Here is a 27,155-nt window from a genome sequence, read left to right as displayed (position 1 = left end):
CCCCCTGCAGTCAGGTGTTTGTAACCAGACACACCTGTCTACATTCAGGGTAGTGCTGTGTGATGTCATGTAGTACTTGAAATGACATACTAAGTACTTGAATGTTTTGATAACAAAGCTGCAAATGTACCTCGTTTAGACTAAAATTGCCAAAAATGACTAGCAACAGTAGCTATTAAAACACCACATACGTGAATACATGAAACTGTCAAATGATTCTAATGGAGCTGTGCGGAGGTTAAAAACACAGTGAAGCACTTCCTGTGTTATCAGTTGATGACATCACAAGGTGGAGTGTTTTCATTTAAGCATATAGACTAAACACACAGGGTTTGTGTGCTAAACATGTGTGAATGAAACAAAACACAACTCCAGGTATAGTATTTTTGATGAGGAGACATTATAACACAGATAAAAAATGTGCTTAACATAGGCCCTTTAAAATGAGGGAGTCATAATATACTGTAATAAATATGTAAACGTATAAATAAGAAATAAATAGTATATAATAATAATAATAATAATAATTGGACATTTTACACAACAGTAACAAGTGGATCTACAAACTATTGGTGAAACAGCGTCATCTTAGAAAACTAGTCACAGTATAATCAGTAGGGAGCTCTTCATACACATACACACTCACACACGCATGTCCACTGCTCTACCACTGAGCCACATGCAGAACTTATTTTAACATGTGGGTCGTGCCAACTTAAACTTCTATATTATGGTAATAATTTCAATGCAGTTTTTTGATTCTCAAAGCAAAGTGATCATAGCCACATCCTGGTAATATGCTCTTTTGTTTTTAAGAGGAGGAATGTGAAATTGTCTTTTTTTGTCATTCATTTGTTTAATTAAGTAATAATTTAAGCCCCTCCCACTCCAGGAAGCACTGACCAATCCACAAATTCAACGGGGTCCACCACCACCTGCTTGTCTCCATGGAGATGTTATTGCTTTGCCTGGAATGCCCCATGGTATAAAATTAAATGTATCTCCATGGAGATGAGCAGGTGACGCTACCAGTGGGAGAGGAGACCCTGCTCACAGTTAAAGCAACATTGTGTAACTTTTTGGTGGTGGTGCAACAAATACATGGAAACATAGTTGAAGTTATAATTTGAAACATTCTCCATGGTAATAAATAAGTTTTACGCCATACTATGGAACATTTTATCCAAATCAATACAATTTCCATGGCTACAAACAGGTGGAGGCCAAGACAGAGTGTGTGTGGAAGTGCACGTCTGCTCTCAGTAAGGATGTTTTTAAGCTTTTTAGTGCAATGAAAACAACCATCATGTAAATATATGCTTTTATTCTAGTCTATTTTCTGGCTAAAATGTTACACAGTGGGGCGTTAAGAATGCCCATGTATTTTTTTGTTTTTTTTTTTTGCTCTATACAAACACCTGTAGTTTAATCATTTACTGTGGAATATTCCAGGCAAAGCAATAATATATCCATGGAGACAACCAGACGTCACACCCTTCATCAAAAGGTTACATAGTGCAACTTTAAGTCTTAAGTATTGTGATGGGGATTAGATAGGTACACTTTGCTGTCTTGGAGGTGACTAAGATAGTTTTGTTTTTTTTTAAAAGCATATTACCCACTTTAAAGTTTCATTTGGAAGTAAGATTTGTCTTTTTTTTTCAGATTTCTGTCCCTGTTTGTCAATTGTTAAAAAGGAAGAAGGATAAAAAGGAGGAGAGAAGTTAAGGAGAAAAAGTGAGTTTAAGGAAAAAGGAGAAGTGATAAAGGAACAAAGGAGTGACAAAAGAGAGATCAGATAGAGGAGTGAGGGAGGAGAGGTGAGATTATATTGAGGGAGAACTCCAGGCTGGTTGGGGCGGTCTCTGGCCTCACACAGCGATGCCTTTGACAGCCTGGTTGATGGACTCGAGTAGGGCGCGGTTCTCCGGGTTCTGGTAGCACTCTCTGTTGGAGAACATGTCTGTGAGCGTGTCCACGTAACGCTCAAAGTTCTCCTCCGAAAGAGGCTCCTGCACAAACCACAAGGGACAGCAAGATCATTCTAAAGCCATTCAGGAAAGGTTCTTTTCTGTCTAGTGATTTTTATTATTGATACTGGCTCAAATAACTACTTTTGATACTAATTTTAGTATCAAGTGCTGTTTTGGGTTGATGGGGGAAACCCGGGTGTGTGTGTTTGTGTTTTTGTGTGTGTGTGGGTGTGTGTTTGTGTGTGTGTGTGTGTGTGTGTGTACTGACCAGAGAGGGCAGCCTGATGTTGGCCAGACTGTGGATGAGGGCCCGGCTCAGGCCTGACAGCTCCAGGTACAGGGCCTGGTTGTTCTCCTCAATCTGCTTGTTCTCCTCCTCCATGTTCTTCAGGCTCCTCTCCATTGTGGAGATCTGTGAGAACATGAGAGAGAGGGCCTTCAGCAGGGCAATAACAGACGTAGAGTCAAACTTTATTGTCCACAGGGGAAATTATTTGGATACAGTAGCTCACACATAACAGTATTTCAAATAAGGAATAATTATTATACAATTGCATTTGTACCAGTAAAAATATAGTAAATACAAAATATATCTCAGCTATACACAAGAGGTGGGTAAGGAGAATGTGCAAAGATTAAATAGTGATTGGCATGAGACAGGGTTATCTATAAGGGTGAGTTGTTGTACAGTTGTATGGAGCATGGTATAAATATAGTCCTGTAACTCTCTGTGTGAGCGGAGCTGTAGGAGCCTCTGGGTGAATGACCTCTGTCCCTCTAGTCTGGTGCAGTGGCTGAGCAGGAATGTCTAGTGTCCTCCTGTCCCTCTCTGTGACAAATGTCCAGTTCACAGTCGATCATGTGACCAACTTTACAGATCAGTTTGTCTGTTCAATGTTCCTTTTGCTGGTGCTGCTCCCCCAGCAGACCACAGCAAAGTACAGGGCACTGGCCACCACAGACGGGTAGAAAATGTTGACTCACATGTTGACATGTGAGTCATGTTGAGCTTTCTCAGGAAGTACAGTCTACTCATGCCCTTTACAGTCTACACAGCATTACTATTGTCCTTCCAGTCCTGCTTGTTGTTCATGTGGACTCCCAGGTACTTGAAGCAGTCCACCTTCGCCTCATGGCCTTGGATGGTGATGGGCTCCTTCCTCTTGAAGCCTATCATCAGTTCCTTGGTCTTGTCAATTATCAGTAGCAGATGGTTTGCCTGGGACCAGTCCACAAAATTTGCAAACCATGTCCTATACTCCAGCTCCATGTCCATGTCCTGTCCTGTCTGTCGATGGCAGGAGCTGTGCTCCCCAGTCGCACATACTGAGTCCTGTCTGAGAAGTAGTTAGTATCCATCCAGGAGGCAATGGAGGAGCTGATACCCATCCTGAACACCTTCTCACTAATCAAAGAAAGAGCTGGATTAAAGGCAGTGTATAGTCCTTCACACAATCCAGGTGAGAGCAAGCACGCTGCAGAAGATAGAGGAAAGTATCATCCACACTAACAACATGCAAATTATAGAGGATCCAGAGCAGAAGCCACAAAGAGTCTGAGCAAGCCAGAGACGTCTTTGCAACCAGTCTAAAGTCTAAAGATGGAAAAGACTTCTTGGGCCCTGGCACAGTGCAGGAGGTGCTAGTATCTTCTCAGGCTTCAGACTCAAGGTGGAGAGAAAGTGTAGGATTCCAGTGAGCTGTGCAGCACAAGTCCTCAGCATGCAGGGGTGGACTAGGTCTGGGCCAGTAGGCTTGCTTTCAGGCCGGCCCAGCCTATAAACTGCTTAAGGCCCTGAGGTCACCAGAGGGCCCTCAAGAGCCCACATTTGTATTTAAAATAATATAATATGTAAAGATTTATCAGAAACAGGACTCATGTGTTCACAGTAGCCTAAATATCCCTCTCAAACAATTACATTTGTTTTTTGTTTTTCTTTTAATCAATAGTAGCAAAATATATTCTGCTGCCTACATTTGTCTTTGAGCGGGGCAGAGGTGTGGGCAGCTCTGTGTGACTTAAAAAGCCTATTACTTACATCTTACTCTAAAAGACATGACATGCCAAGATAAAAGAGTGAAGGGGACGTTTATATAATAAGTAAAGGATATATATCTGAACGACATGAACACAGCAGGGGGCCCTGAAACAAATTCAGTTTAGGGCTTCAGCTTTCTCTAGCTGCTAACTAACTGTATCTTCTTCAACTCATCCTGGTCTCTGGAGTTGAAGGCTCGCTTCCTCTTGTTCAGCAGATCCTTCAAGTGGCTGGTGATCCGGGGCTTGGTGTTGGGATAACAGCCCGTCCGTGTAGGGAAGCTGTATTCTCACACAAGTCCCAGTGTGTGATCTCAAAGCAGTCCTGAAGGGCATGGTGGGCTTCCTGGCTCTACTTTTTTACAGTCCTAGTGGTGACAGGTTGCCTCTTCACTGCAGAGACATACTGAGGTGGAAACAGGACAAGATTGTGGTCTGATCGTCCCGATGGGGGCAAGACAGAGGCACTGAATGCACCAATACGACTGGCACAGGTCCACAGCTCTGTTGTCCCGACTTTTACTATCCACATACTGCTGACGTTTGGATAAACACTGTTCAAGGAAGCATGGGTAAAGTGGAGCTTGGTGACAGTGGTAGCAGTAGTAGTAGTAGTAGTAGTAGTAGTAGTAGTAGTAGTAGTAGTAGTAGTAGTAGTAGCAGTAGTAGTACCTGAGTGTGTAGGTTGACCATGTCTGCCTCCATCTCACAGTTGGACTCATTGAGCTCGGTGATTTCTTTGTTCAGTTGCTTGATATCCTCATCGTTGTCCAGCACTGGCGGTCACACACACACACACACACCCACACACACACACACACACACACACACACACACACACACGGGTCATAAAAGAGGCATGTACCCCTAAAGTATGTAAATCCTTATGTGTCCCCACAACACAAATAAAAGCTGCCTACAGACTAGTTTAATGTTTTCTTGTCAAGATAAATGCTCTTTACATCATGATTTGTATGCCAAAAGCTGCTTAATAAGAAAAACTGAGACTGCAAAATATAATCTATTCATTTTACATAGTATTTTCTCAGAAGCTACTGACAGGATCACCTTCTACATGTTGATTCTCAGTCACAGTGCATTTTCAGTAGTGACAAAAAAAAGCTAATACTAGCAAAAATTGGAGAACTATAAGGAAACACTATCCCACATAGTAGTTTTTGTGCCATGGCACAATATCACAGCAGCAGAAAGGACTAAGTGGGCGGGCCTAAAGGTTTAAACTAAAACATGTCTCTGGATCATGGTTTGAAATCAGGTACAGGCCCTTTAAATATACAGAGGCACTGTGGGCTCTGTCCCCATTAGACTCAGTCCTATGTGTCCAGCTCACCATCGCTGGCTCTGAACTTGGCCGTCATGAAGTCGTCTCCCTGCAGCTTGGCTCTCTTCTTATTGGCTGAGGCTCGAGGGCAGCCCGACAAACTGAGAGAGAGACATGGGGACATTAAAGAGGATAGTGTGTGTGTGTGTGTGTGTGTGTGTGTGAGGTCAGTGTGTGTGAGGATAGTGTGTGGGGGTGGGGGTGGGTGGGTGTGTGGGGGTGTGTGTGTGTGTGTGTGAGGTGTGTGGGTGGGGGTGTGTGGGTGTGTGTGAGGTGTGTGTGTGAGATGTGTGTGTGTGAGGTCAGTGTGTGTGTGAGGATAGTGTGTGCGTGTGAGGATAGTGTGCGTGTGAAGTCGGTGTGTGTGCGCAGTGGTACCTGTGTGATACATGATGCATGTGTGATACCTGCGGTGTGTGAGGAAGCTCCCGTTGGCGTGTCCGGAGCCGTCACAGCCCGGGGTGGGGCAGGTTGGCCCTTCGCTCTTGAAGGCCTTCCAGGAGAAGGGCATCCCGTTCAGCAGACCCTCCTTCTGCCTCCGAGCCGCCAGGGGGCAGCCGTACGCACTGCGGTGAGTGGCATACTTCCCACTGATGTGGCCCATACTGTCACAGCCCGGGACAGGACACCTGCAGGAGCAGCACGCGGTCAGTACATCAGCACTGAGGAGCAGGTTTAGCATCAGGATTCAGCTCAGTGCAGAGAGCGAGCAGCTGTTATTTTCCTGCGTTGTGCTTCTTACTATTTTATAGATCATATCTGACCTTATGAGCTCGGAGTCCTCCTTCTCATCTCGGGTCGGGGTGGATTTGATCCCTCCTTTCTTGGCTCGTGGACACCCTGATAGACTGTACACACACACACACAAACACACACACAAACACACACACAAACACACACACACAGTCAACAGAAATGTCTAAACTTTAACCCGGGGTCCACATTCTGCACTCATACCAATTTTTGGTGAATTAGCTCAAATTACCACAGGAAGCACTTTTTATATTTGAAGATATGAGCTGCATTGTCACTACCTAAATCCCAGCACCTGCAGTCAGTTATGAGTCAGTGCTAGTGCAGCCTCTGCAGCTCAGTGAGTGAATTCTGGAGGTTCTGAGTTTTTACATGAGGCCTGTCCATAAACTGAGAATGAGATAAACATGTACATGTCTCTATCTGCAGGTGAAGGCACTGGTCACAGGTTCAGCTGTGATTGTAGTTCCTTTTTTAAAACGTTTGACCATATACCAGATATACTATTTTGATTGTTAACTGTCGATGGTGGTGCTAACATTTTCACTCACTCATAGCGTACAGTATGACGATGTAGTCCACCCTCAAACAGAGAATTGTTTGTGCCAGTTTTTGTGTCATGTGGATAGGCCCAGTAAATACAAACATATCAACCATAAACCAGGTCAGCAAATAAACTATTGAATCAATTATTGATACTTTGCAGCTGATGTCATCAAACCCATGGGGGTGTGATGCTAACTAAAGGCATTTCTCTGTCTAAAGCCCAAGCTAGACTTAAATCTGAGCTTTATTTGACCACAATCTGACCAGAAAGAAGTTCCTCTTAAATAACATTACAGCCACAAAGCTAGCTAGAATCAGCCAATAGTTGTTCAGTCACTCTCATATGTCACACCTAAACATGACTATGACGCTCATATTGCTCACAGGCTCCTGAAAATGTCTTGGTAAAATACATGACTGCTTGAGTTTTTAGACAATCTTAAAACTGTTTCAGTTGTGTTTAATAATGTGTGCATTGTGTCACCATGGTAACTGCTAAACATTCACCATAGGCATACAGGCAGAACACCCCCAGTGTGGTGCCACTACCAAGTATCACTGTATCACATATACACCGGCCCTCAGAAGTATAGTACCTTCGATGGGAGGCATAGTTCCCGGTGATGTGTCCTGAGCCGTCGCAGCCGGGCGTGGGGCACCTGCACACACACACCATTTGTTAGGCTCACAGGGCACAGCTGGAGGTACGGGTTAGACCACAGGAACAGAGGAGAAAAGAAAGGAAGGCAAGACATACTTCAGCTCGACCGTGTGTGCCGCCATGAGGGTCCGCAGAGACTTATCAGCCAGAGGGCACCCAGAAAGACTGAAGGAAACAGAGGGAGGGTCCAAGGGAGGGAGGGAGAGAAAGAGAGAGGAGAGACAGAAGAGAGAGGAAAGAGAGAGGGAGGAGAGGGGGAGGGAGAAAAGAGAGAGGGAGGGAGAGAAAGAGAGGGCGAGGAGAGGGAAAAAAGAGATAAGAGAAAGGAAAGAGAGGGAGGAGAAGGAGAGGAGAGAAGTGGAAAAGGTGAGGGGAAGAGTGAGAGGGGGAGGAGAAGGAGAAAAAAAGGAGAGGAGGAGAGACAGAAAAGAGAGGTAAGAGAGAGGGAGGGAGGAGAAGGGGGAGGAGGAGAGTAGGATGGGGAGGAGGAGGAGAGAGAAGGAGTGAGAGGGGAGGAGGAGAAGGAGAGACGAGGTGGAGGGGAGGTGACGGGGAGAGGATAGAGAGAGAGAGTAGGAGAGATGGAGGAGAGGGAAAGGAATGAGAGAAGAGGAAATGAATAGGAGGAGAAAGAGAGAGACAAGAGAGAGGGGACAAAGGAGAGTGAGACAGGAGACAGGGGTGAGGAGGGGAGAGGGGGGAGTAGAAGAAGAGAAAGAGAGAGAGGGGAGTGCAGAATAGAGAGAGGAGGAGAGAGACAGAGAGAAAGCAGATGGTTAGTGACAGGCGACTGTAGCATGCTTCAGTTCCACTGGTTTGTCAGAGGTTTGAAAACTATAGCATCTGTGTTAGGACAATATCAGAGGAGACAGACTGTTACCATAGAAATGATGTGTCTACACTCTGGGCCAGATACTGCACCTGTGTGGTCGTGTTAATTATTACAGAGATCAGGCTGGGCTTGATGCTTGATCCTCTTATCTCTTGTACAGCTCATTTTGTACCTGGTTTTAAGTCCGAAAATAAATTTATAGAAAAGGATTGAATTAAAGGTTATTATTTATTATTATTGGTCAAAAACACCTAAATCTAAGTTTCTGCTGCCTCTAGTGGCCTCTGCAATGTCAAGTACTATGTGACATCACACATGACTGCCCTGATTACACTCAGGTGTGTCTGATCACAAACACTGTCATACTAGCAGAAATACTATACTGCACTATACTTTCATACTTCACTTATTCTATTTTGTTGTTAAATATTTTTTATAATATTATAAAGGAAATGCATCAACTGTGTTTTAGTAGATTGAAAAGAAAAAGAAAAGGAAAAACAGATGATGAATTTGGAGGAAAGACTGCACCTTAAGAGGAGACACTACACTCAACTTCACTACTCATTTTCAGTTTCTTGTTTTTTGGTCAGTTTTGTCCCCTTGCATATAAGCTTTCAAGTGAAAACAACATAATTGTCACCTCTGCAATGAAAGATCTTTTAATATTTAATTTAATAAACTTGCATCCATAGAATTATATGAGACATTACCATTTCAAAGGCCATTTTGTTAAAATGCATTTCTTCCACAGGGGCATGAGGATGACTCTCTAAAGAAGCACCTACACCAAACTTTCTAGTGACAAAAAAATTTGACAAGGATTTTTTTTGTATAGATCTGAGAGTTATTAATGTTAAAGTTTTAACTCCAAAAATGAGGCAAAATTAGAAGTTTTAGGCATTTTTTCAGTGTGATTTAGTTTTCTCAAATACTTAATAAAATCCCCTCTGTATATTTTATTTTTATTATATTTTAAGAAATTTAAACCTGGCTATTTCCATATTTCTGTTTTGAATGTCCCAAAAATGGTCAATTTTGGTAATTTGGTCATTTTTACTCATAAAATGCCTTATTTTTATATGTAAACATCACATGATGAAATACTGTACATTTGTAATAATTTATTTCTTACTTTTAAATAAGTAAACTACAGCAGGAGTTTCAAATATATACACAGTGCACCACACAGTTTACATGAATCATTCATTCATTGGTTGTTCAGTTCATTGGGGTATGTTTCTTACCTCCTGTGTGACGCATAGTTCCCGGTGATGTGTCCACTCCCATCACAGCCCGGAGTGGGACATCTGCAGCACAACAAGAGTCCCATTTATAAAAGCATAGTCCCATTTATAAAAGCATGTTTGTAGATCTTCAAAATAATCTGACATGCAGGGACATTTCAGAATATGTTTGTAGAGGTCTAAACTACAGGATTAACAGCTTTTACACAGAATAAGACCCTGTGGACGAGGGAGGGCATCTGACACACAGGGAGGACTTCTGACACACAGGGAGGGCATCTGACACACAGGGAGGGCATCTGACACACAGGGAGGACATCTGACACACAGGGAGGGCATCTGACACACAGGGAGGGCATCTGACACACACAGGGAGGGCATCTGACACACAGGGAGGGCATCTGACACACAGGGAGGGCATCTGACACACACAGGGAGGACATCTGACACACACAGGGAGGGCATCTGACACACAGGGAGGGCATCTGACACACAGGGAGGGCATCTGACACACACAGGGAGGACATCTGACGCACACAGGGAGGGCATCTGACACACAGGGAGGACATCTGACACACAGGGAGGGCATCTGACACACACAGGGAGGGCATCTGACACACAGGGAGGACATCTGACACACAGGGAGGGCATCTGACACACAGGGAGGACATCTGACACACAGGGAGGGCATCTGACACACAGGGAGGGCATCTGACACACACAGGGAGGGCATCTGACACACAGGGAGGGCATCTGACACACACAGGGAGGGCATCTGACACACAGGGAGGGCATCTGACACACAGGGAGGGCATCTGACACACACAGGGAGGGCATCTGACACACAGGGAGGACATCTGACGCACACAGGGAGGGCATCTGACACACAGGGAGGGCATCTGACACACACAGGGAGAGCATCTGACACACAGGGAGGGCATCTGACACACAGGGAGGACATCTGACACACAGGGAGGGCATCTGACACACAGGGAGGACATCTGACACACAGGGAGGACATCTGACACACAGGGAGGGCATCTGACACACAGGGAGGGCATCTGACACACAGGGAGGGCATCTGACACACAGGGAGGGCATCTGACACACACAGGGAGGGCATCTGACACACACAGGGAGGGCATCTGACACACAGGGAGGACATCTGACACACAGGGAGGGCATCTGACACACAGGGAGGACATCTGACGCACACAGGGAGGGCATCTGACACACAGGGAGGACATCTGACACACACAGGGAGGGCATCTGACACACACAGGGAGGGCATCTGACACACACAGGGAGGGCATCTGACACACACAGGGAGGGCATCTGACACACACAGGGAGGGCATCTGACACATGGACAGTGGACACTCACACTAGCGTCTCCTTGCGGCTGTCCTTGCTCTGCAGCTTGAGCTTGAAGCAGCTGCTGGTCACCTCTCCGGGGTATCTCCTGTCCTCCAGCGCATCCTGGTCATCCTCGTCTGCGTCGGATGAGCTGTATGAGCGCACCACGTACTCGTCCTGACAAAGGGTACGGTCAGAATACAGAAAAATACTCATATTTTCATTATCATTGGGCCCATATTAAGTAGTTTTCTGATCTGATATGTTGTTTACGTGCGTCCCACTCAGTTGTACAGTTTTGTATCATATTCATGGACAATTGTCCTGTAGGAGCATGGGTCAGGCTTGTGGGCTGAGCTATGGACACAATCATACAACTAACCACATGGAGGGTTCACACAGGCCCCAGGAGAGATCTCTAGATTACTCAAACATGCATGGATGACATCTAAAACCTCTTCAGGCATGATTTTGATGAGGGAACATTGTTACAAAAAGTCGATTAATATTCCCTCTTTAAACCAAGCCAAATGTGACTTTTTCACTGTGCCTGTACCTCGTAGCACACCTCCTCGCCCTCCTCCTCTTTCACCCCGCTGGTGGTGCTGCAGTCCAGAGGCTCGGACCAGTCGAGCTGTGAGGAGGGGGGGAGGGAGGAGGGCGTGAGAGGGGTGGGTGTGACAGAGGAGGGGGGGTGGGGGGTCTCCGGGGCCGCCTGCTCCTCCTTCTTCTTCTTCATGCTTAAGTCCAGTGTACCGTTTTCATCCACTTCAATGCCAGAGTCCTCCAGAGACAAACAGGGAATACAATCATGATTAGATATGGGACAATATATATCACTAACATTTCAAACTCGACATAGACACTCATTTAGACAATATAATGTGATTTTCAGCCTTAAATCATAGTACTTTTCTTTTCAATACGAGCGTCCTGTTTAGGAGTTTGATTCTCAACAAATTAAGACAGTGACTAACTGAAAAGCTGTAGGCTAATGTGAGTTGGCTTGGTGCTGTAATGTGTGAGAGACAGCACAAATCAGCTCACCTGTTGTAGTTCTAACAAGCCACAGATAGAGCAGTGCTTACGGTTAGCATCACACGCCCGTGAAGTAAAAGGTGAATTCACAAATGTTGAACCTGATTTGTACTAGCGACTAAACCCTAGAACCCGGCTTTATTACAACAAAAACCCATCTGTGTTAAACATGAGTGGTCTGTTGAATGTTGTGATGTCATCTTAAACCCAACACTAAAGGGCCACTCACAGACCAGGAGTACCTTGGCGGTGGGAGGTTGAGGCGGGTGTGGCTGGTGAGGTGGGTGCGGTGGTTGTGGGTGCGGTTGCCCACTCTCCCAACAGCGTGTGGACAGGTTGAGGATGGCGGTGGCTGCCATGTGAGCTGCCTCTGCGTCCTGACTGTAGTCGTACTCTGAGGAGGGATTACCCGTGGAGGAGTACCCGGCTGAGGAGGAGTTACCTGTGGAGGAGTACCCGGCTGAGGAGGGGTTACCCACAGAAGGGTACCCGGCTGAGGAGGGGGTACCCACTGAGGAGTATCCTACTGAGGAGGGATTACCAACAGAAGTGTACCCAGTTGAGGCTGAGGGGCTGGGGGACGGGGGCTTGGGGAACACTTTACCTGTGGGACAAGCAACTATGTCAGTGATATTTTACTACACTATTTACCAGGTCTAAACCAGGTCTAAACCAGGTCTAAACCAGGTCTAAACCAGGTCTAAACCAAGTCTAAACCAGGTCTAAAGCAGGTCTAAACCAGGTCTAAACCAAGTCTAAACCAGGTCTAAACCAAGTCTAAACCAGGTCTAAACCAAGTCTAAACCAGGTCTAAACCAGGTCTAAACCAGGTCTAAACCAGGTCTAAACCAAGTCTAAACCAGGTCTAAACCAAGTCTAAACCAGGTCTAAACCAGGTCTAAACCAGGTCTAAACCAAGTCTAAACCAGGTCTAAACCAGGTCTAAACCAGGTCTAAACCAGGTCTAAACCAGGTCTAAACCAGGTCTAAACCAGGTCTAAACCAGGTCTAAACCAAGTCTAAACCAGGTCTAAAGCAGGTCTAAACCAGGTCTAAACCAAGTCTAAACCAGGTCTAAACCAAGTCTAAACCAGGTCTAAACCAAGTCTAAACCAGGTCTAAACCAGGTCTAAACCAGGTCTAAACCAGGTCTAAACCAAGTCTAAACCAGGTCTAAACCAAGTCTAAACCAGGTCTAAACCAAGTCTAAACCAGGTCTAAACCAGGTCTAAACCAGGTCTAAACCAAGTCTAAACCAGGTCTAAACCAAGTCTAAACCAGGTCTAAACCAAGTCTAAACCAGGTCTAAACCAGGTCTAAACCAGGTCTAAACCAAGTCTAAACCAGGTCTAAACCAGGTCTAAACCAAGTCTAAACCAGGTCTAAACCAAGTCTAAACCAGGTCTAAACCAGGTCTAAACCAGGTCTAAAGCAGGTCTAAACCAGGTCTAAACCAGGTCTAAAGCAGGTCTAAACCAGGTCTAAACCAGGTCTAAAGCAGGTCTAAAGCAGGTCTAAACCAAGTCTAAACCAGGTCTAAAGCAGGTCTAAACCAGGTCTAAACCAAGTCTAAACCAGGTCTAAACCAAGTCTAAACCAGGTCTAAACCAAGTCTAAACCAGGTCTAAACCAGGTCTAAACCAGGTCTAAACCAGGTCTAAACCAAGTCTAAACCAGGTCTAAACCAAGTCTAAACCAGGTCTAAACCAAGTCTAAACCAGGTCTAAACCAAGTCTAAACCAGGTCTAAACCAGGTCTAAACCAGGTCTAAACCAAGTCTAAACCAGGTCTAAACCAGGTCTAAACCAGGTCTAAACCAAGTCTAAACCAGGTCTAAACCAAGTCTAAACCAGGTCTAAACCAAGTCTAAACCAGGTCTAAACCAAGTCTAAACCAGGTCTAAACCAGGTCTAAACCAGGTCTAAACCAAGTATAAACCAGGTCTAAACCAAGTCTAAACCAGGTCTAAACCAAGTCTAAACCAGGTCTAAACCAGGTCTAAACCAGGTCTAAACCAAGTCTAAACCAGGTCTAAACCAGGTCTAAACCAGGTCTAAACCAGGTCTAAACCAAGTCTAAACCAGGTCTAAACCAAGTCTAAACCAGGTCTAAACCAGGTCTAAACCAGGTCTAAAGCAGGTCTAAACCAGGTCTAAACCAGGTCTAAAGCAGGTCTAAACCAAGTCTAAACCAGGTCTAAACCAGGTCTAAACCAGGTCTAAACCAGGTCTAAACCAGGTCTAAACCAGGTCTAAACCAAGTCTAAACCAGGTCTAAACCAAGTCTAAACCAGGTCTAAACCAAGTCTAAACCAGGTCTAAACCAGGTCTAAACCAGGTCTAAACCAGGTCTAAACCAAGTCTAAACCAGGTCTAAACCAAGTCTAAACCAGGTCTAAACCAAGTCTAAACCAGGTCTAAAGCAGGTCTAAACCAGGTCTAATCCAGGTCTAAACCAGGTCTAAAGCAGGTCTAAACCAGGTCTAAACCAGGTCTAAACCAGGTCTAAACCAGGTCTAAACCAGGTCTAAACCAAGTCTAAACCAGGTCTAAACCAGGTCTAAACCAGGTCTAAACCAAGTCTAAACCAGGTCTAAACCAGGTCTAAACCAGGTCTAATCCAGGTCTAATCCAGGTCTAATCCAGGTCTAAACCAGGTCTAAACCAGGTCTAAACCAGGTCTAAACCAGGACTAAACCAGGTCTAAACCAGGTCTAAAGCAGGTCTAAACCAAGTCTAAACCAGGTCTAAACCAGGTCTAAACCAGGTCTAAACCAAGTCTAAACCAGGTCTAAACCAGGTCTAAACCAAGTCTAAACCAGGTCTAAACCAGGTCTAAACCAGGTCTAAACCAAGTCTAAACCAGGTCTAAACCAGGTCTAAACCAGGTCTAAACCAGGTCTAAACCAGGTCTAAACCAGATCTAAACCAGGTCTAAACCAGATCTAAACCAGGTCTAAACCAGGTCTAAACCAGGTCTAATCCAGGTCTAATCCAGGTCTAAACCAGGTCTAAACCAGGTCTAAACCAGGTCTAAACCAGGTCTAATCCAGGTCTAAACCAGGTCTAAACCAGGTCTAAACCAAGTCTAAACCAGGTCTAAACCAGGTCTAAACCAGGTCTAAACCAGGTCTAAACCAAGTCTAAACCAGGTCTAAACCAGGTCTAAACCAGGTCTAAACCAGGTCTAATCCAGGTCTAAACCAGGTCTAAACCAGGTCTAATCCAGGTCTAAACCAGGTCTAAACCAGGTCTAAACCAGGTCTAAACCAGGTCTAAACCAGGTCTAAACCAGGTCTAAACCAGGTCTAATCCAGGTCTAAAGCAGGTCTAAACCAGGTCTAAACCAGGTCTAAACCAGGTCTAAACCAGGTCTAAACCAGGTCTAATCCAGGTCTAAACCAGGTCTAAACCAGGTCTAAACCAGGTCTAAACCAGGTCTAATCCAGGTCTAAAGCAGGTCTAAACCAGGTCTAATCCAGGTCTAAAGCAGGTCTAAACCAGGTCTAAACCAGGTCTAAACCAGGTCTAATCCAGGTCTAAACCAGGTCTAAACCAGGTCTAAAGCAGGTCTAAAGCAGGTCTAAACCAGGTCTAAACCAGGTCTAAACCAGGTCTAATCCAGGTCTAAACCAGGTCTAAACCAGGTCTAAACCAAGTCTAAACCAGGTCTAAACCAGGTCTAAACCAGGTCTAAACCAGGTCTAAACCAAGTCTAAACCAGGTCTAAACCAAGTCTAAACCAGGTCTAAACCAAGTCTAAACCAGGTCTAAACCAAGTCTAAACCAGGTCTAAACCAGGTCTAAACCAGGTCTAAACCAAGTCTAAACCAGGTCTAAACCAAGTCTAAACCAGGTCTAAACCAAGTCTAAACCAGGTCTAAAGCAGGTCTAAACCAGGTCTAATCCAGGTCTAAACCAGGTCTAAAGCAGGTCTAAACCAAGTCTAAACCAGGTCTAAACCAGGTCTAAACCAGGTCTAAACCAGGTCTAAACCAAGTCTAAACCAGGTCTAAACCAGGTCTAAACCAGGTCTAAACCAAGTCTAAACCAGGTCTAAACCAGGTCTAAACCAGGTCTAAACCAGGTCTAATCCAGGTCTAATCCAGGTCTAAACCAGGTCTAAACCAGGTCTAAACCAGGTCTAAACCAGGACTAAACCAGGTCTAAACCAGGTCTAAAGCAGGTCTAAACCAAGTCTAAACCAGGTCTAAACCAGGTCTAAACCAGGTCTAAACCAAGTCTAAACCAGGTCTAAACCAGGTCTAAACCAAGTCTAAACCAGGTCTAAACCAGGTCTAAACCAGGTCTAAACCAAGTCTAAACCAGGTCTAAACCAGGTCTAAACCAGGTCTAAACCAGGTCTAAACCAGGTCTAAACCAGATCTAAACCAGGTCTAAACCAGATCTAAACCAGGTCTAAACCAGGTCTAAACCAGGTCTAATCCAGGTCTAATCCAGGTCTAAACCAGGTCTAAACCAGGTCTAAACCAGGTCTAATCCAGGTCTAAACCAGGTCTAAACCAAGTCTAAACCAGGTCTAAACCAAGTCTAAACCAGGTCTAAACCAGGTCTAAACCAGGTCTAAACCAGGTCTAATCCAGGTCTAAACCAGGTCTAAACCAGGTCTAATCCAGGTCTAAACCAGGTCTAAACCAGGTCTAAACCAGGTCTAAACCAGGTCTAATCCAGGTCTAAAGCAGGTCTAAACCAGGTCTAATCGAGGTCTAAAGCAGGTCTAAACCAGGTCTAAACCAGGTCTAAACCAGGTCTAAACCAGGTCTAAACCAGGTCTAATCCAGGTCTAAACCAGGTCTAAACCAGGTCTAAACCAGGTGTAAAGCAGGTCTAAACCAGGTCTAAACCAGGTCTAAACCAGGTCTAAACCAGGTCTAAACCAGGTCTAAAGCAGGTCTAAACCAGGTCTAAACCAGGTCTAAACCAGGTCTAATCCAGGTCTAAACCAGGTCTAAACCAGGTCTAAACCAAGTCTAAACCAGGTCTAAACCAGGTCTAAACCAGGTCTAAACCAGGTCTAAACCAAGTCTAAACCAGGTCTAAACCAAGTCTAAACCAGGTCTAAACCAAGTCTAAACCAGGTCTAAACCAAGTCTAAACCAGGTCTAAACCAGGTCTAAACCAGGTCTAAACCAAGTCTAAACCAGGTCTAAACCAAGTCTAAACCAGGTCTAAACCAAGTCTAAACCAGGTCTAAAGCAGGTCTAAACCAGGTCTAATCCAGGTCTAAACCAGGTCTAAAGCAGGTCTAAACCAAGTCTAAACCAGGTCTAAACCAGGTCTAAACCAGGTCTAAACCAGGTCTAAACCAAGTCTAAACCAGGTCTAAACCAGGTCTAAACCAGGTCTAAACCAAGTCTAAACCAGGTCTAAACCAGGTCTAAACCAGGTCTAAACCAGGTCTAATCCAGGTCTAATCCAGGTCTAATCCAGGTCTAAACCAGGTCTAAACCAGGTCTAAACCAAGTCTAAACCAGGTCTAAACCAGGTCTAAACCAAGTCTAAACCAGGTCTAAACCAGGTCTAAACCAGGTCTAAACCAAGTCTAAACCAGGTCTAAACCAGGTCTAAACCAGGTCTAAACCAGGTCTAAACCAGATCTAAACCAGGTCTAAACCAGATCTAAACCAGGTCTAAACCAGGTCTAAACCAGGTCTAATCCAGGTCTAATCCAGGTCTAAACCAGGTCTAATCCAGGTCTAAACCAGGTCTAATCCAGGTCTAAACCAGGTCTAAACCAGGTCTAATCCAGGTCTAAACCAGGTCTAAACCAGGTCTAAACCAGGTCTAAACCAGGTCTAAACCAGGTCTAATCCAGGTCTAAAGCAGGTCTAAACCAGGTCTAATCCAGGTCTAAAGCAGGTCTAAACCAGGTCTAAACCAGGTCTAAACCAGGTCTAAACCAGGTCTAAACCAGGTCTAAACCAGGTCTAATCCAGGTCTAAACCAGGTCTAAACCAGGTCTAAACCAGGTCTAAACCAGGTCTAATCCAGGTCTAAAGCAGGTCTAAACCAGGTCTAATCCAGGTCTAAAGCAGGTCTAAACCAGGTCTAAACCAGGTCTAAACCAGGTCTAAACCAGGTCTAATCCAGGTCTAAACCAGGTCTAAACCAGGTCTAAACCAGGTCTAAAGCAGGTCTAAACCAGGTCTAAACCAGGTCTAAACCAGGTCTAATCCAGGTCTAAACCAGGTCTAAACCAGGTCTAAACCAAGTCTAAACCAGGTCTAAACCAGGTCTAAACCAGGTCTAAACCAGGTCTAAACCAAGTCTAAACCAGGTCTAAACCAAGTCTAAACCAGGTCTAAACCAAGTCTAAACCAGGTCTAAACCAAGTCTAAACCAGGTCTAAACCAGGTCTAAAGCAGGTCTAAACCAGGTCTAAACCAGGTCTAAAGCAGGTCTAAAGCAGGTCTAAACCAAGTCTAAACCAGGTCTAAAGCAGGTCTAAACCAAGTCTAAACCAGGTCTAAACCAAGTCTAAACCAGGTCTAAACCAGGTCTAAACCAGGTCTAAACCAGGTCTAAACCAAGTCTAAACCAGGTCTAAACCAAGTCTAAACCAGGTCTAAACCAAGTCTAAACCAGGTCTAAAGCAGGTCTAAACCAGGTCTAATCCAGGTCTAAACCAGGTCTAAAGCAGGTCTAAACCAAGTCTAAACCAGGTCTAAACCAGGTCTAAACCAGGTCTAAACCAAGTCTAAACCAGGTCTAAACCAGGTCTAAACCAGGTCTAAACCAAGTCTAAACCAGGTCTAAACCAGGTCTAAACCAGGTCTAAACCAGGTCTAATCCAGGTCTAATCCAGGTCTAATCCAGGTCTAAACCAGGTCTAAACCAGGTCTAAACCAGGTCTAAACCAGGACTAAACCAGGTCTAAACCAGGTCTAAAGCAGGTCTAAACCAAGTCTAAACCAGGTCTAAACCAGGTCTAAACCAGGTCTAAACCAAGTCTAAACCAGGTCTAAACCAGGTCTAAACCAAGTCTAAACCAGGTCTAAACCAGGTCTAAACCAGGTCTAAACCAAGTCTAAACCAGGTCTAAACCAGGTCTAAACCAGGTCTAAACCAGGTCTAAACCAGGTCTAAACCAGATCTAAACCAGGTCTAAACCAGATCTAAACCAGGTCTAAACCAGGTCTAAACCAGGTCTAATCCAGGTCTAATCCAGGTCTAAACCAGGTCTAAACCAGGTCTAAACCAGGTCTAAACCAGGTCTAATCCAGGTCTAAACCAGGTCTAAACCAGGTCTAAACCAAGTCTAAACCAGGTCTAAACCAAGTCTAAACCAGGTCTAAACCAGGTCTAAACCAGGTCTAAACCAGGTCTAATCCAGGTCTAAACCAGGTCTAAACCAGGTCTAATCCAGGTCTAAACCAGGTCTAAACCAGGTCTAAACCAGGTCTAAACCAGGTCTAATCCAGGTCTAAAGCAGGTCTAAACCAGGTCTAATCCAGGTCTAAAGCAGGTCTAAACCAGGTCTAAACCAGGTCTAAACCAGGTCTAAACCAGGTCTAAACCAAGTCTAAACCAGGTCTAAACCAGGTCTAAACCAGGTCTAAACCAGGTCTAATCCAGGTCTAAACCAGGTCTAAACCAGGTCTAATCCAGGTCTAAACCAGGTCTAAACCAGGTCTAAACCAGGTCTAAACCAGGTCTAATCCAGGTCTAAAGCAGGTCTAAACCAGGTCTAATCCAGGTCTAAAGCAGGTCTAAACCAGGTCTAAACCAGGTCTAAACCAGGTCTAAACCAGGTCTAATCCAGGTCTAAACCAGGTCTAAACCAGGTGTAAACCAGGTCTAAACCAGGTCTAAACCAGGTCTACGCCTTGGGGCTTACTCTTGAAGGCTTTGGGTGAGCTGTCTGTGCTGGGGCCTGGAGCTTTGGGGATGAGGGTCCTCTTGCCGAACACTTGAACGTCAAAGCTTGCATAGTCGAAGGAGACCTTGGAGTACTTCTCCAGCTCCTTTGCCAGGTTGGCTCGGGGCGTGGGTGTGGCAGTGCTGGGCCGGTAGCTGCCAAACTGAGGGATCTCCAGCTGCTTTACAAAACACATGGGCCTGAAATACAAAGACAAAAACAGGTCATCAGTATTGATACCTTGCAGTGATATCGCACTAGGGGCGTTCTACATGTATCTCTATGGTGGAATGTTCAGCAGTTCCAACTGAGACACAAAGCACACATTAGCATTATGAGCATTCATGGTCCCGTTTACATGTTTGAATTTCAACAAAAAGGTGAGAGTGACTAACAGTAAACCTCTTAGCTAGCTAGCTTGTGCCTGTAATGTATGTAAAAGACTTATTTAACTGTACTAATTGGCCGCACCTGTTATAGTTCCAGCTTTGTAAATTCTTTATTGTCAGACTGTGTTAGAACAAGGGTCAGATTAAAGTCTAACAGCTTCAGACAGAGCAGTGTCTACAGTTAGCTTCACACCCCAGGGAACAGTATTAGTGAATCACAAAGGTATATGAGTGTTAATGGTGACTTATGAAATGTTCACCTTTTTACTTTGCACTGCTGGGAAATTTGTGGTTATTCTTTGGCAACATGATAAGATTTAAGCTATAGAAGGATCTGCTCTCATTCTGCTATTTATTTATTGCAGGTGGTGGTTGACAGTATTGTAAATTTAGAACAGTTTTTGTGGCTGAGTTATTGTCAGTGTTAGTAGCATAAATTAGTTTCAACATTATTGTATCTGTCTATAATTTCTTCAGCAATACATCATGCTCTAAAATGTGTCATCATGACAGGCCTGTGTGGGTGAATCCCTCAGTATCATACAGGGGCTGACCTGGACACAAGACGCAGCCCGGGCCATGGAGGACAGGCCTATTCACTCCAGCTCCAGAAGCACAAGCTTATGCTTATGAGCACAATTATTAGGATTCATATTTATGTGTTAAATCAATACTGACAAAAAGGTAGTGTGTGCAGACCTGAGTACGCGGTCGGAGTTGGACAGGTCGCTGGAGGAGGGCATGGGCTTGTCCTGACTCACACTGCGGTTCAGCTTCTTGGCCGCAGCGATGGGACAGCCGGACAGACTGAAACACACGAGCACAGCTCACAGTCACATCTGGGACCACTGTCAGTGGAGTCACTGTAATGCTGCATGTTGTACAATACATTATACTGCATATGTGATGTACTCTGTCCTACTGGACTGTGGTCCTATGCTGAAAAGGTGGAAAATGTAGAACAATAAAACAGGGTTTGACATATCCTGTGCATTCATCATATATCTGCTATATCATCATATATTTGTATATTTAACACTTATAAAACCTCAAAGCACATAAAAGTTAGGTTTATAAGAATTACTCTACCCCGCCCCGAGCCCGCACAAGCTCCACTCTAACCAACGTTAGATTGCTCTGCTCTGATTGGTCAAAATGTCCGGACAAATGTTGAGGAAGTAAATTTGGCAGAAAAAATGTTTTTTGGCCACATCCACCAATGAACCCAGACAGCTGTGGTTCATCTTCCAGGTGTTATTATGCTTTAGTGGCAGGGATGGTCAAAATGATTAGAGTCATATTCTGACTTACCCTGGAGACTATATTATGCTAATCCAAAATGGGCTTATAAATGCCGTGGCAACATTGTTTTATTTTTAAATCATATTATAGTGTAAATATTCAATATTCAAATGGTACATATCTGCACTATAGCCACTGTGATATTATTCTTGTTTCTACATATGTCCCATCTCTATCCAAATGGTTAACATTTTTAACACTGAAGATTTATTGCTAAGCTATTGCTAATAAATAAATTAAAAAAAAAAAAAACAAAAAAAAAACAGTCTTAGGTTTAAAATTGTACTTCCTGGTTGAAATCATGACATCACACAAGGGAAATTCATAGCTGTTACCCAGAAACCATATTATACACTGGGCCAAAACTCCTCTGTTATGACACAGGAATTATGACAAATAAAATTTGACAAATAAAAATATAAGAAAACACCTTTATTTTGTTGAAAATATGTTTAAAGTATCAGAAAATTTTATTCTTACTACTGTCATGTCATCAATATGAAACTCTCTGCTTCCTGTAATTTATTTACATATATTTAAACTTTTTTCCCTGCTTCATGATTGTTATAAAACTATCATTTATATTTGCAACAGGTATTATCCTACCAACTTAAGTCAAAATTAGAGAACCATCAAAACCTGTTGTAGACATTTTAATCTTAGCGTTAGATAAGCAGTACATTGGGTAAAGTCTCCGGCAAAGTAGTGTGTGTATAAAAGTGTGTCAAACTGTGTGTATGCATGTTATGTGTGTGCAGGGTGTGGGGTTAACCTGCGGTGAGTGTTGCGGTTACTGTTGACGTGTCCCTGTCCTGTGCATCCTGGGGTGGGACACTTGAGGACGTTTTCATGCATGGCCAGAACTGCACAGAGTCAGTACAGAGGGGTTAGTAGACTGTGGGTTAAAGGTCCTATATTGCAATCGATTTGTTTAAGCCATGTTATAATGCTGTTACCTCATCAAAAACATATCTAGAGTTGTGTTTTGATTCATTCACACATGTTTGAGTATTATTAATAGTCCGTCTATATGTTCAAAGCTCAAAATAATTAGATTTCAAGTTAACAGCTCCTTTTACCTTTAGTTCAGTCAAGACTGGCAATTCCAGGACTGAAATTATCAAAATTTTTCCACTCCATAAACCTTTATTGAGTTTAAAAACACTGTGGAGCAGCAGAGGATTTTTTTTCTGTTTGAGAGAAAAACTCAGCCCAAGTCTGCAGGGTTTGTGTTAAACATGTGTGAGTGAAACAAAACACAACTCCAAGTGTTTGTGATGAGGAAACAACATTAGAGCAAATATTAGAAAATAGCGTAATATAGGCCCTTTAAAGTGTAAATGTACTGCAGAGGAGGAGGAGAGGGGTGGGGGGTACTCACTCTCCGGAGGGATCCTGTCTTTGTGCGGACAACCCGACAGACTGCGGTGGTGTGGGTACAGGCCTGTCACATGACCCGTCCCATCACAGCCTGGTGTCGGACACTTCACCTCTTTCTTATCTAAGGGAAGGACAGAGGACAAAGTCAGCAAAGATGTGTGTGTGTGTGTGTGTGTGTGTGTGTGTGTGTGTGTGTGTGTATATATATATATATATATATATATATATATATATATATATATATATATATATATATATATATATACAGTCATCATAGACTGTATGTATAAATGGGGATAGCTAGCCTGCTGGCCGCTGCCTTCCAAATAGAAAGTGAGCATTTGGCTCCGTCAGCTCCGAATCAGTTTCTACTGAAGAAACGCTGCCCCTCTCTTTGTAACCGCTGCTACATGATCCTGGGGTTTTTATTTCACTATTTTGTCCATAAATTAAGATATGAAAATTAATAATGCATCAATACCGAGCCTTCTTTCCTTGAGGTCTGCTCCCACTAGCGTTAGCAACATGTTTGATTGACAGCGTTGCTAAACAACTGCTCCCTGCCAAACTTGCGGTGCAGGCAGGAAGGGGCATGTACCTTTAACAAACTCACTCTGAACTGGCTTTGGCTTCTATGATACACGGATGGAATTACAAATATGGACCCACCAAATTAGCCACTATAACCCCAAGCCTCGACGGGCTTCATACTCTATCTGAAGCTCCGTTACTCCAATTATACTTTAATCTGAGCTTTATTTTAACACAATCTGGTACCTGAAGAAGGTCAGAGCGACCGAAACGTTGTATGGAATAAAATTGCATTAAGAGTGAGACAGTGTGCGGGAGTTTTTCTTTAATTTTTAACACAATCTGACCATAAAAAATGGTGTAGCTGGAACTACAACATGAAATCTTATTTTTACTGCTAACCAAGTCCCTCTTAAATAACTTTACAGTCACAAGCTATTTCAGCATTAGTCAACTGTTTTTCAGTTGGTCATGCTCAGAGGCTTCTGAAAATATGTTTACTATATTAGTATATAGTATAGTGTTTACTAATGTGTGTACTGTGTCTCCATGGTAACTGATGAACATTCCACCATACAGATACATGTAGAACACCCCCAGCGTGATGTCACTGCTAAGTATTATATTATTGCTGGGTTGACATCACAACATTCTATACGCCAGTAATATTTATATATAATACAGATGGGTGCAGCTAAAATTAATATTGTTAAAATAAAAGATTTTTTTTGTTAAATAGTGAGTTCCTGAGGGTCTGGTCAATAATAGAAATGATGAGGTTCAATATGTGTGAATTTACATATTGGATATTTCATGGCAAAGCACAATATAACCATAACCATAATAATAAATAATATAATCTGACTCTTGCCTTCATCTAGGAGGAAACATCATCACATTCTAGAGTCTGAAAGCCACAGTCTATGGATGTGAGGTTGATTTGAGGTTAGATAACATTTAGGTATTGGGGCAGACAACATATAACATATAAAAATGGGACTTCTCAGGATATTCCAATTGAATTCAGTTCACAGGTCGTTATTTAATTTACCCCTGTTGGAACACACCCTCTGGTCCCTTTTTACCCCACGAGGGACTACCCCAGTCTGCACGTTCACTAAGTAACAGTCCACCAGTACTGTCTCTTAAACTAGATCTCATCCTCTCCTGAAGGACATACTGTATCTGCCTGACTTCAAAATGATTATTAGTAAGATCATTTAGGCACCATCAAATCATGGAAAACTTTACATTCCATTTGACATCAGCTTTAAAAAGCTACCAGACTTAATGTAATGTGTGACTGGTCCTGAACAAAGCAGCTCCTGTCATAACCAGAACCAAGGGACCGAACTCAGACTTTTTAATCACAGCCTAGACCATTGGAATGATTTAAGACCTAAAACAGGAGTGGTTTATGAGGAAAGCCTTACACAATGTTTCCTCCATGTGTGAAGCAGACATACCTTTGCTGTGGTGGGGAATCCTGCGTGGGCCTTGGGGGACAGTGAGTCCACTGTGTCCCTGTGTTCCCTTTACCTCCTCTGCCTTCAGAGCAATGGCCTGCTCCAGCAGAAGCAGGTTTCCTCGAGTCATGTCCCAGTCGTCCGAGTCATCAGTGATCCCTGACCCCTCTGTGACCCCTGACCCCTCAGTGACCCCTGACCCCTCAGAACCGGCGTCCTCCTCCTCTTCATCGTCCGAGTGGACCTCGATGACCACTGTAGCAGGTGAGCTCTTGTTGGAGTCTTCTAGCACCTCTGGTCCCTGCTCATTCTGCTGCTCTTCTTCCTCTGGGTGCTCTGGAGTGGAGAGCTTCTCTCTGAGGACCATCTCCGTGTGGGAGTCTTGGCTGCAGAGGCTCAGGGAGGTGGGGCTGTCCTGGTAGAAGCCCTCCTCCTCTTCCTCCTCATCTTCCTCCTCCTCTTTGCCCTGTCTCATGCTGCTGTCTTTAACCCCGTGGCAGTAGTCTCCACTGGAGTACTGATGGTCCAGCGGGGTGCATTGCACCTGCTGCTCTGTGTCTGCATGCTCAGGGACCTCCTCAGGGAGTTCCTCAGGTAGGTCATCAGGGCTCCCCCATGGCTGGACCTCCTCCACTGTGTTCTCTGCTGTGTCTTCAGAGGACTGGCATTCAGATGTAAGCTTCAGATGGGCATTATCCTCTTCTGGAATTGGAAGGACATTGTTGTAGTGATCTTCTAGTCCCTCTGAAGCAGCTTCTTCTTCTGGAACCTCTGGAGACACTGATTCTTCAGGTTCCAAGGAAACCTCTGGTGACTCTGGTTCTTGAGGTTCCACTGGAAGTGCTGGAGAGCCTGGAGCTTCCTCCGGTTCTTCAAGTTCCACTGGAGACTCTAGTTCCTCAGGTGCCAGAGGAACCTCTGGAGACTCTGGTTCCTCAGGCTCCACTGGAACCTCTGGAGACTCTGGTTCCTCAGGCTCCACTGGAACCTCTGGAGACTCTAGTTCCTCAGGCTTCGCTGGAATCTTTGATCCTAAAGTGTCCAGTTCTGCAGGTTTTCGTGGAGCTTTCAGTTCCTCTCGTTCCTCAGTGGCCTGTGATTCTTCGGGTTCTACTGAAGTCTCTGGTTCCTCAGGTTCCACGGGTACTTCTGAAGCCACTGATTTCTTTGAAGCTGTTGAAGCTTCTGGAGTTACTGTTTCATCTGGAACATCTGAAACTATATATTGAATTGATTTGAGTTATTTGAGTTCAGAGCAGTGTGTGAACATTATAGACTGACATCACACACTGAAGTCACAATCTCGCTAATTTCTGGCATCAGAACAGTATTTTTGACTGTAAACCACTGGCCTCTAAGTTCACGTCATGTAGTGTCCAGTGGCTAGTGGCACTGAATAGGTGTACCCTCTATGGTCCTAGGCGAGTGCTGTGTCCAGATCTCCCCCCGTATGATAGTGAGGGATCCACCCACATGTGCCCTTATGAAGTCAGGCCTCGTCCCCGTGAACTGGATTAGTAGATTACAGGTTCAAACTTCAGAGGAAACTGTCGATACATTAGGTACCAATAATGCAACTAGTCTATAAAAGATGCTTTGATTATCACAAACTGGCATGTTACAAATCATCAGTGCATTTATAAACTGTCCCAAACTAGTTGTAGTACTAGTACTCTTTGTACCATGCTTCTCCTCTGGGGCTTGAACATACAAGATACTAGTTCCACAGGCAGGTGCTCTACCACCGCACCAGAGTTTAAGCTCCTGACATAGTCCAGGGGAGGAGACATGACTTGAGAAGAGCCACACATGGAAGGGGCGGGTCTGTCATTATCATATAGGGGGGACATAGACACATCCTTCAAAGAAAATCAGAACAGTGTCCCCTTATGATGAAAAGTGCACAAACATTTTTCTCTCTAGTGTTCAAAAGTAGAATTAATTTAGTCATTATGTTTTCATGTTTTTTACACAGTGCCTCTTCATTAAGGGATAGTCACACAAACTCCACTTATGTTAAACTTGATCATTTCTTTTAGTGACTAGGTTCATGAACTATATAACAAAAATCCCCATATTAACAATATGAAAATATAACCCCATTAAATACACCCTTCCAGTGTTTGTAAACAGAACTATGTAAAACTGTGCCTATTTACCCGGGACAGTCCCAGAGTTGAGCCTTGTGTGCCCTGTCCCAGCAGATTTAACACTAAACATTGATTTGTCCCAGATTTATACAAGACATGTCCCAGGTGTCCCTATTCCCTGTAAAAAGGGAATATATTGCCATATGTTTAAACAAAAAAAAAGTGCTTGAAAAGGACCATAACCCAAAAAATAATAATAATAATAACACACAAACAGCAGTCTCTCCCTTTTGATTCTTTTGACAACCCTAGTTTATTAGTTTTTTCCCCCCATC

The 27,155-nt window shown here is 44.0% G+C and overlaps 1 protein-coding gene across 1 annotated transcript; it reads right to left on the bottom strand.

Annotated features, from left to right (window-relative positions):
• Positions 1–1,728: 1,728 nt before the first annotated feature.
• Positions 1,729–25,552, bottom strand: LOC117373842 (myelin transcription factor 1-like). Its single transcript, XM_055222868.1, has 18 exons — positions 24,731–25,552; positions 22,735–22,854; positions 22,126–22,216; positions 20,751–20,858; positions 19,642–19,862; positions 12,326–12,388; positions 12,027–12,211; positions 11,315–11,530; positions 10,775–10,923; positions 9,392–9,454; positions 7,409–7,477; positions 7,248–7,310; positions 6,117–6,200; positions 5,760–5,981; positions 5,362–5,453; positions 4,683–4,786; positions 2,242–2,385; positions 1,729–2,012 (listed from the first exon to the last, which is right to left on the bottom strand). Exons 1-18 carry the CDS (start codon positions 25,203–25,205, stop codon positions 1,872–1,874), a joined length of 2,610 nt encoding a protein of 869 aa, XP_055078843.1. The 5' UTR covers positions 25,206–25,552; the 3' UTR covers positions 1,729–1,871.
• Positions 25,553–27,155: the final 1,603 nt, after the last annotated feature.

Source organism: Periophthalmus magnuspinnatus, chromosome 7, assembly GCF_009829125.3.
Source record: "Periophthalmus magnuspinnatus isolate fPerMag1 chromosome 7, fPerMag1.2.pri, whole genome shotgun sequence".
Lineage (NCBI taxonomy): Eukaryota > Metazoa > Chordata > Actinopteri > Gobiiformes > Gobiidae > Periophthalmus > Periophthalmus magnuspinnatus.
This window is presented reverse-complemented; position numbering and strand designations above follow the sequence as displayed.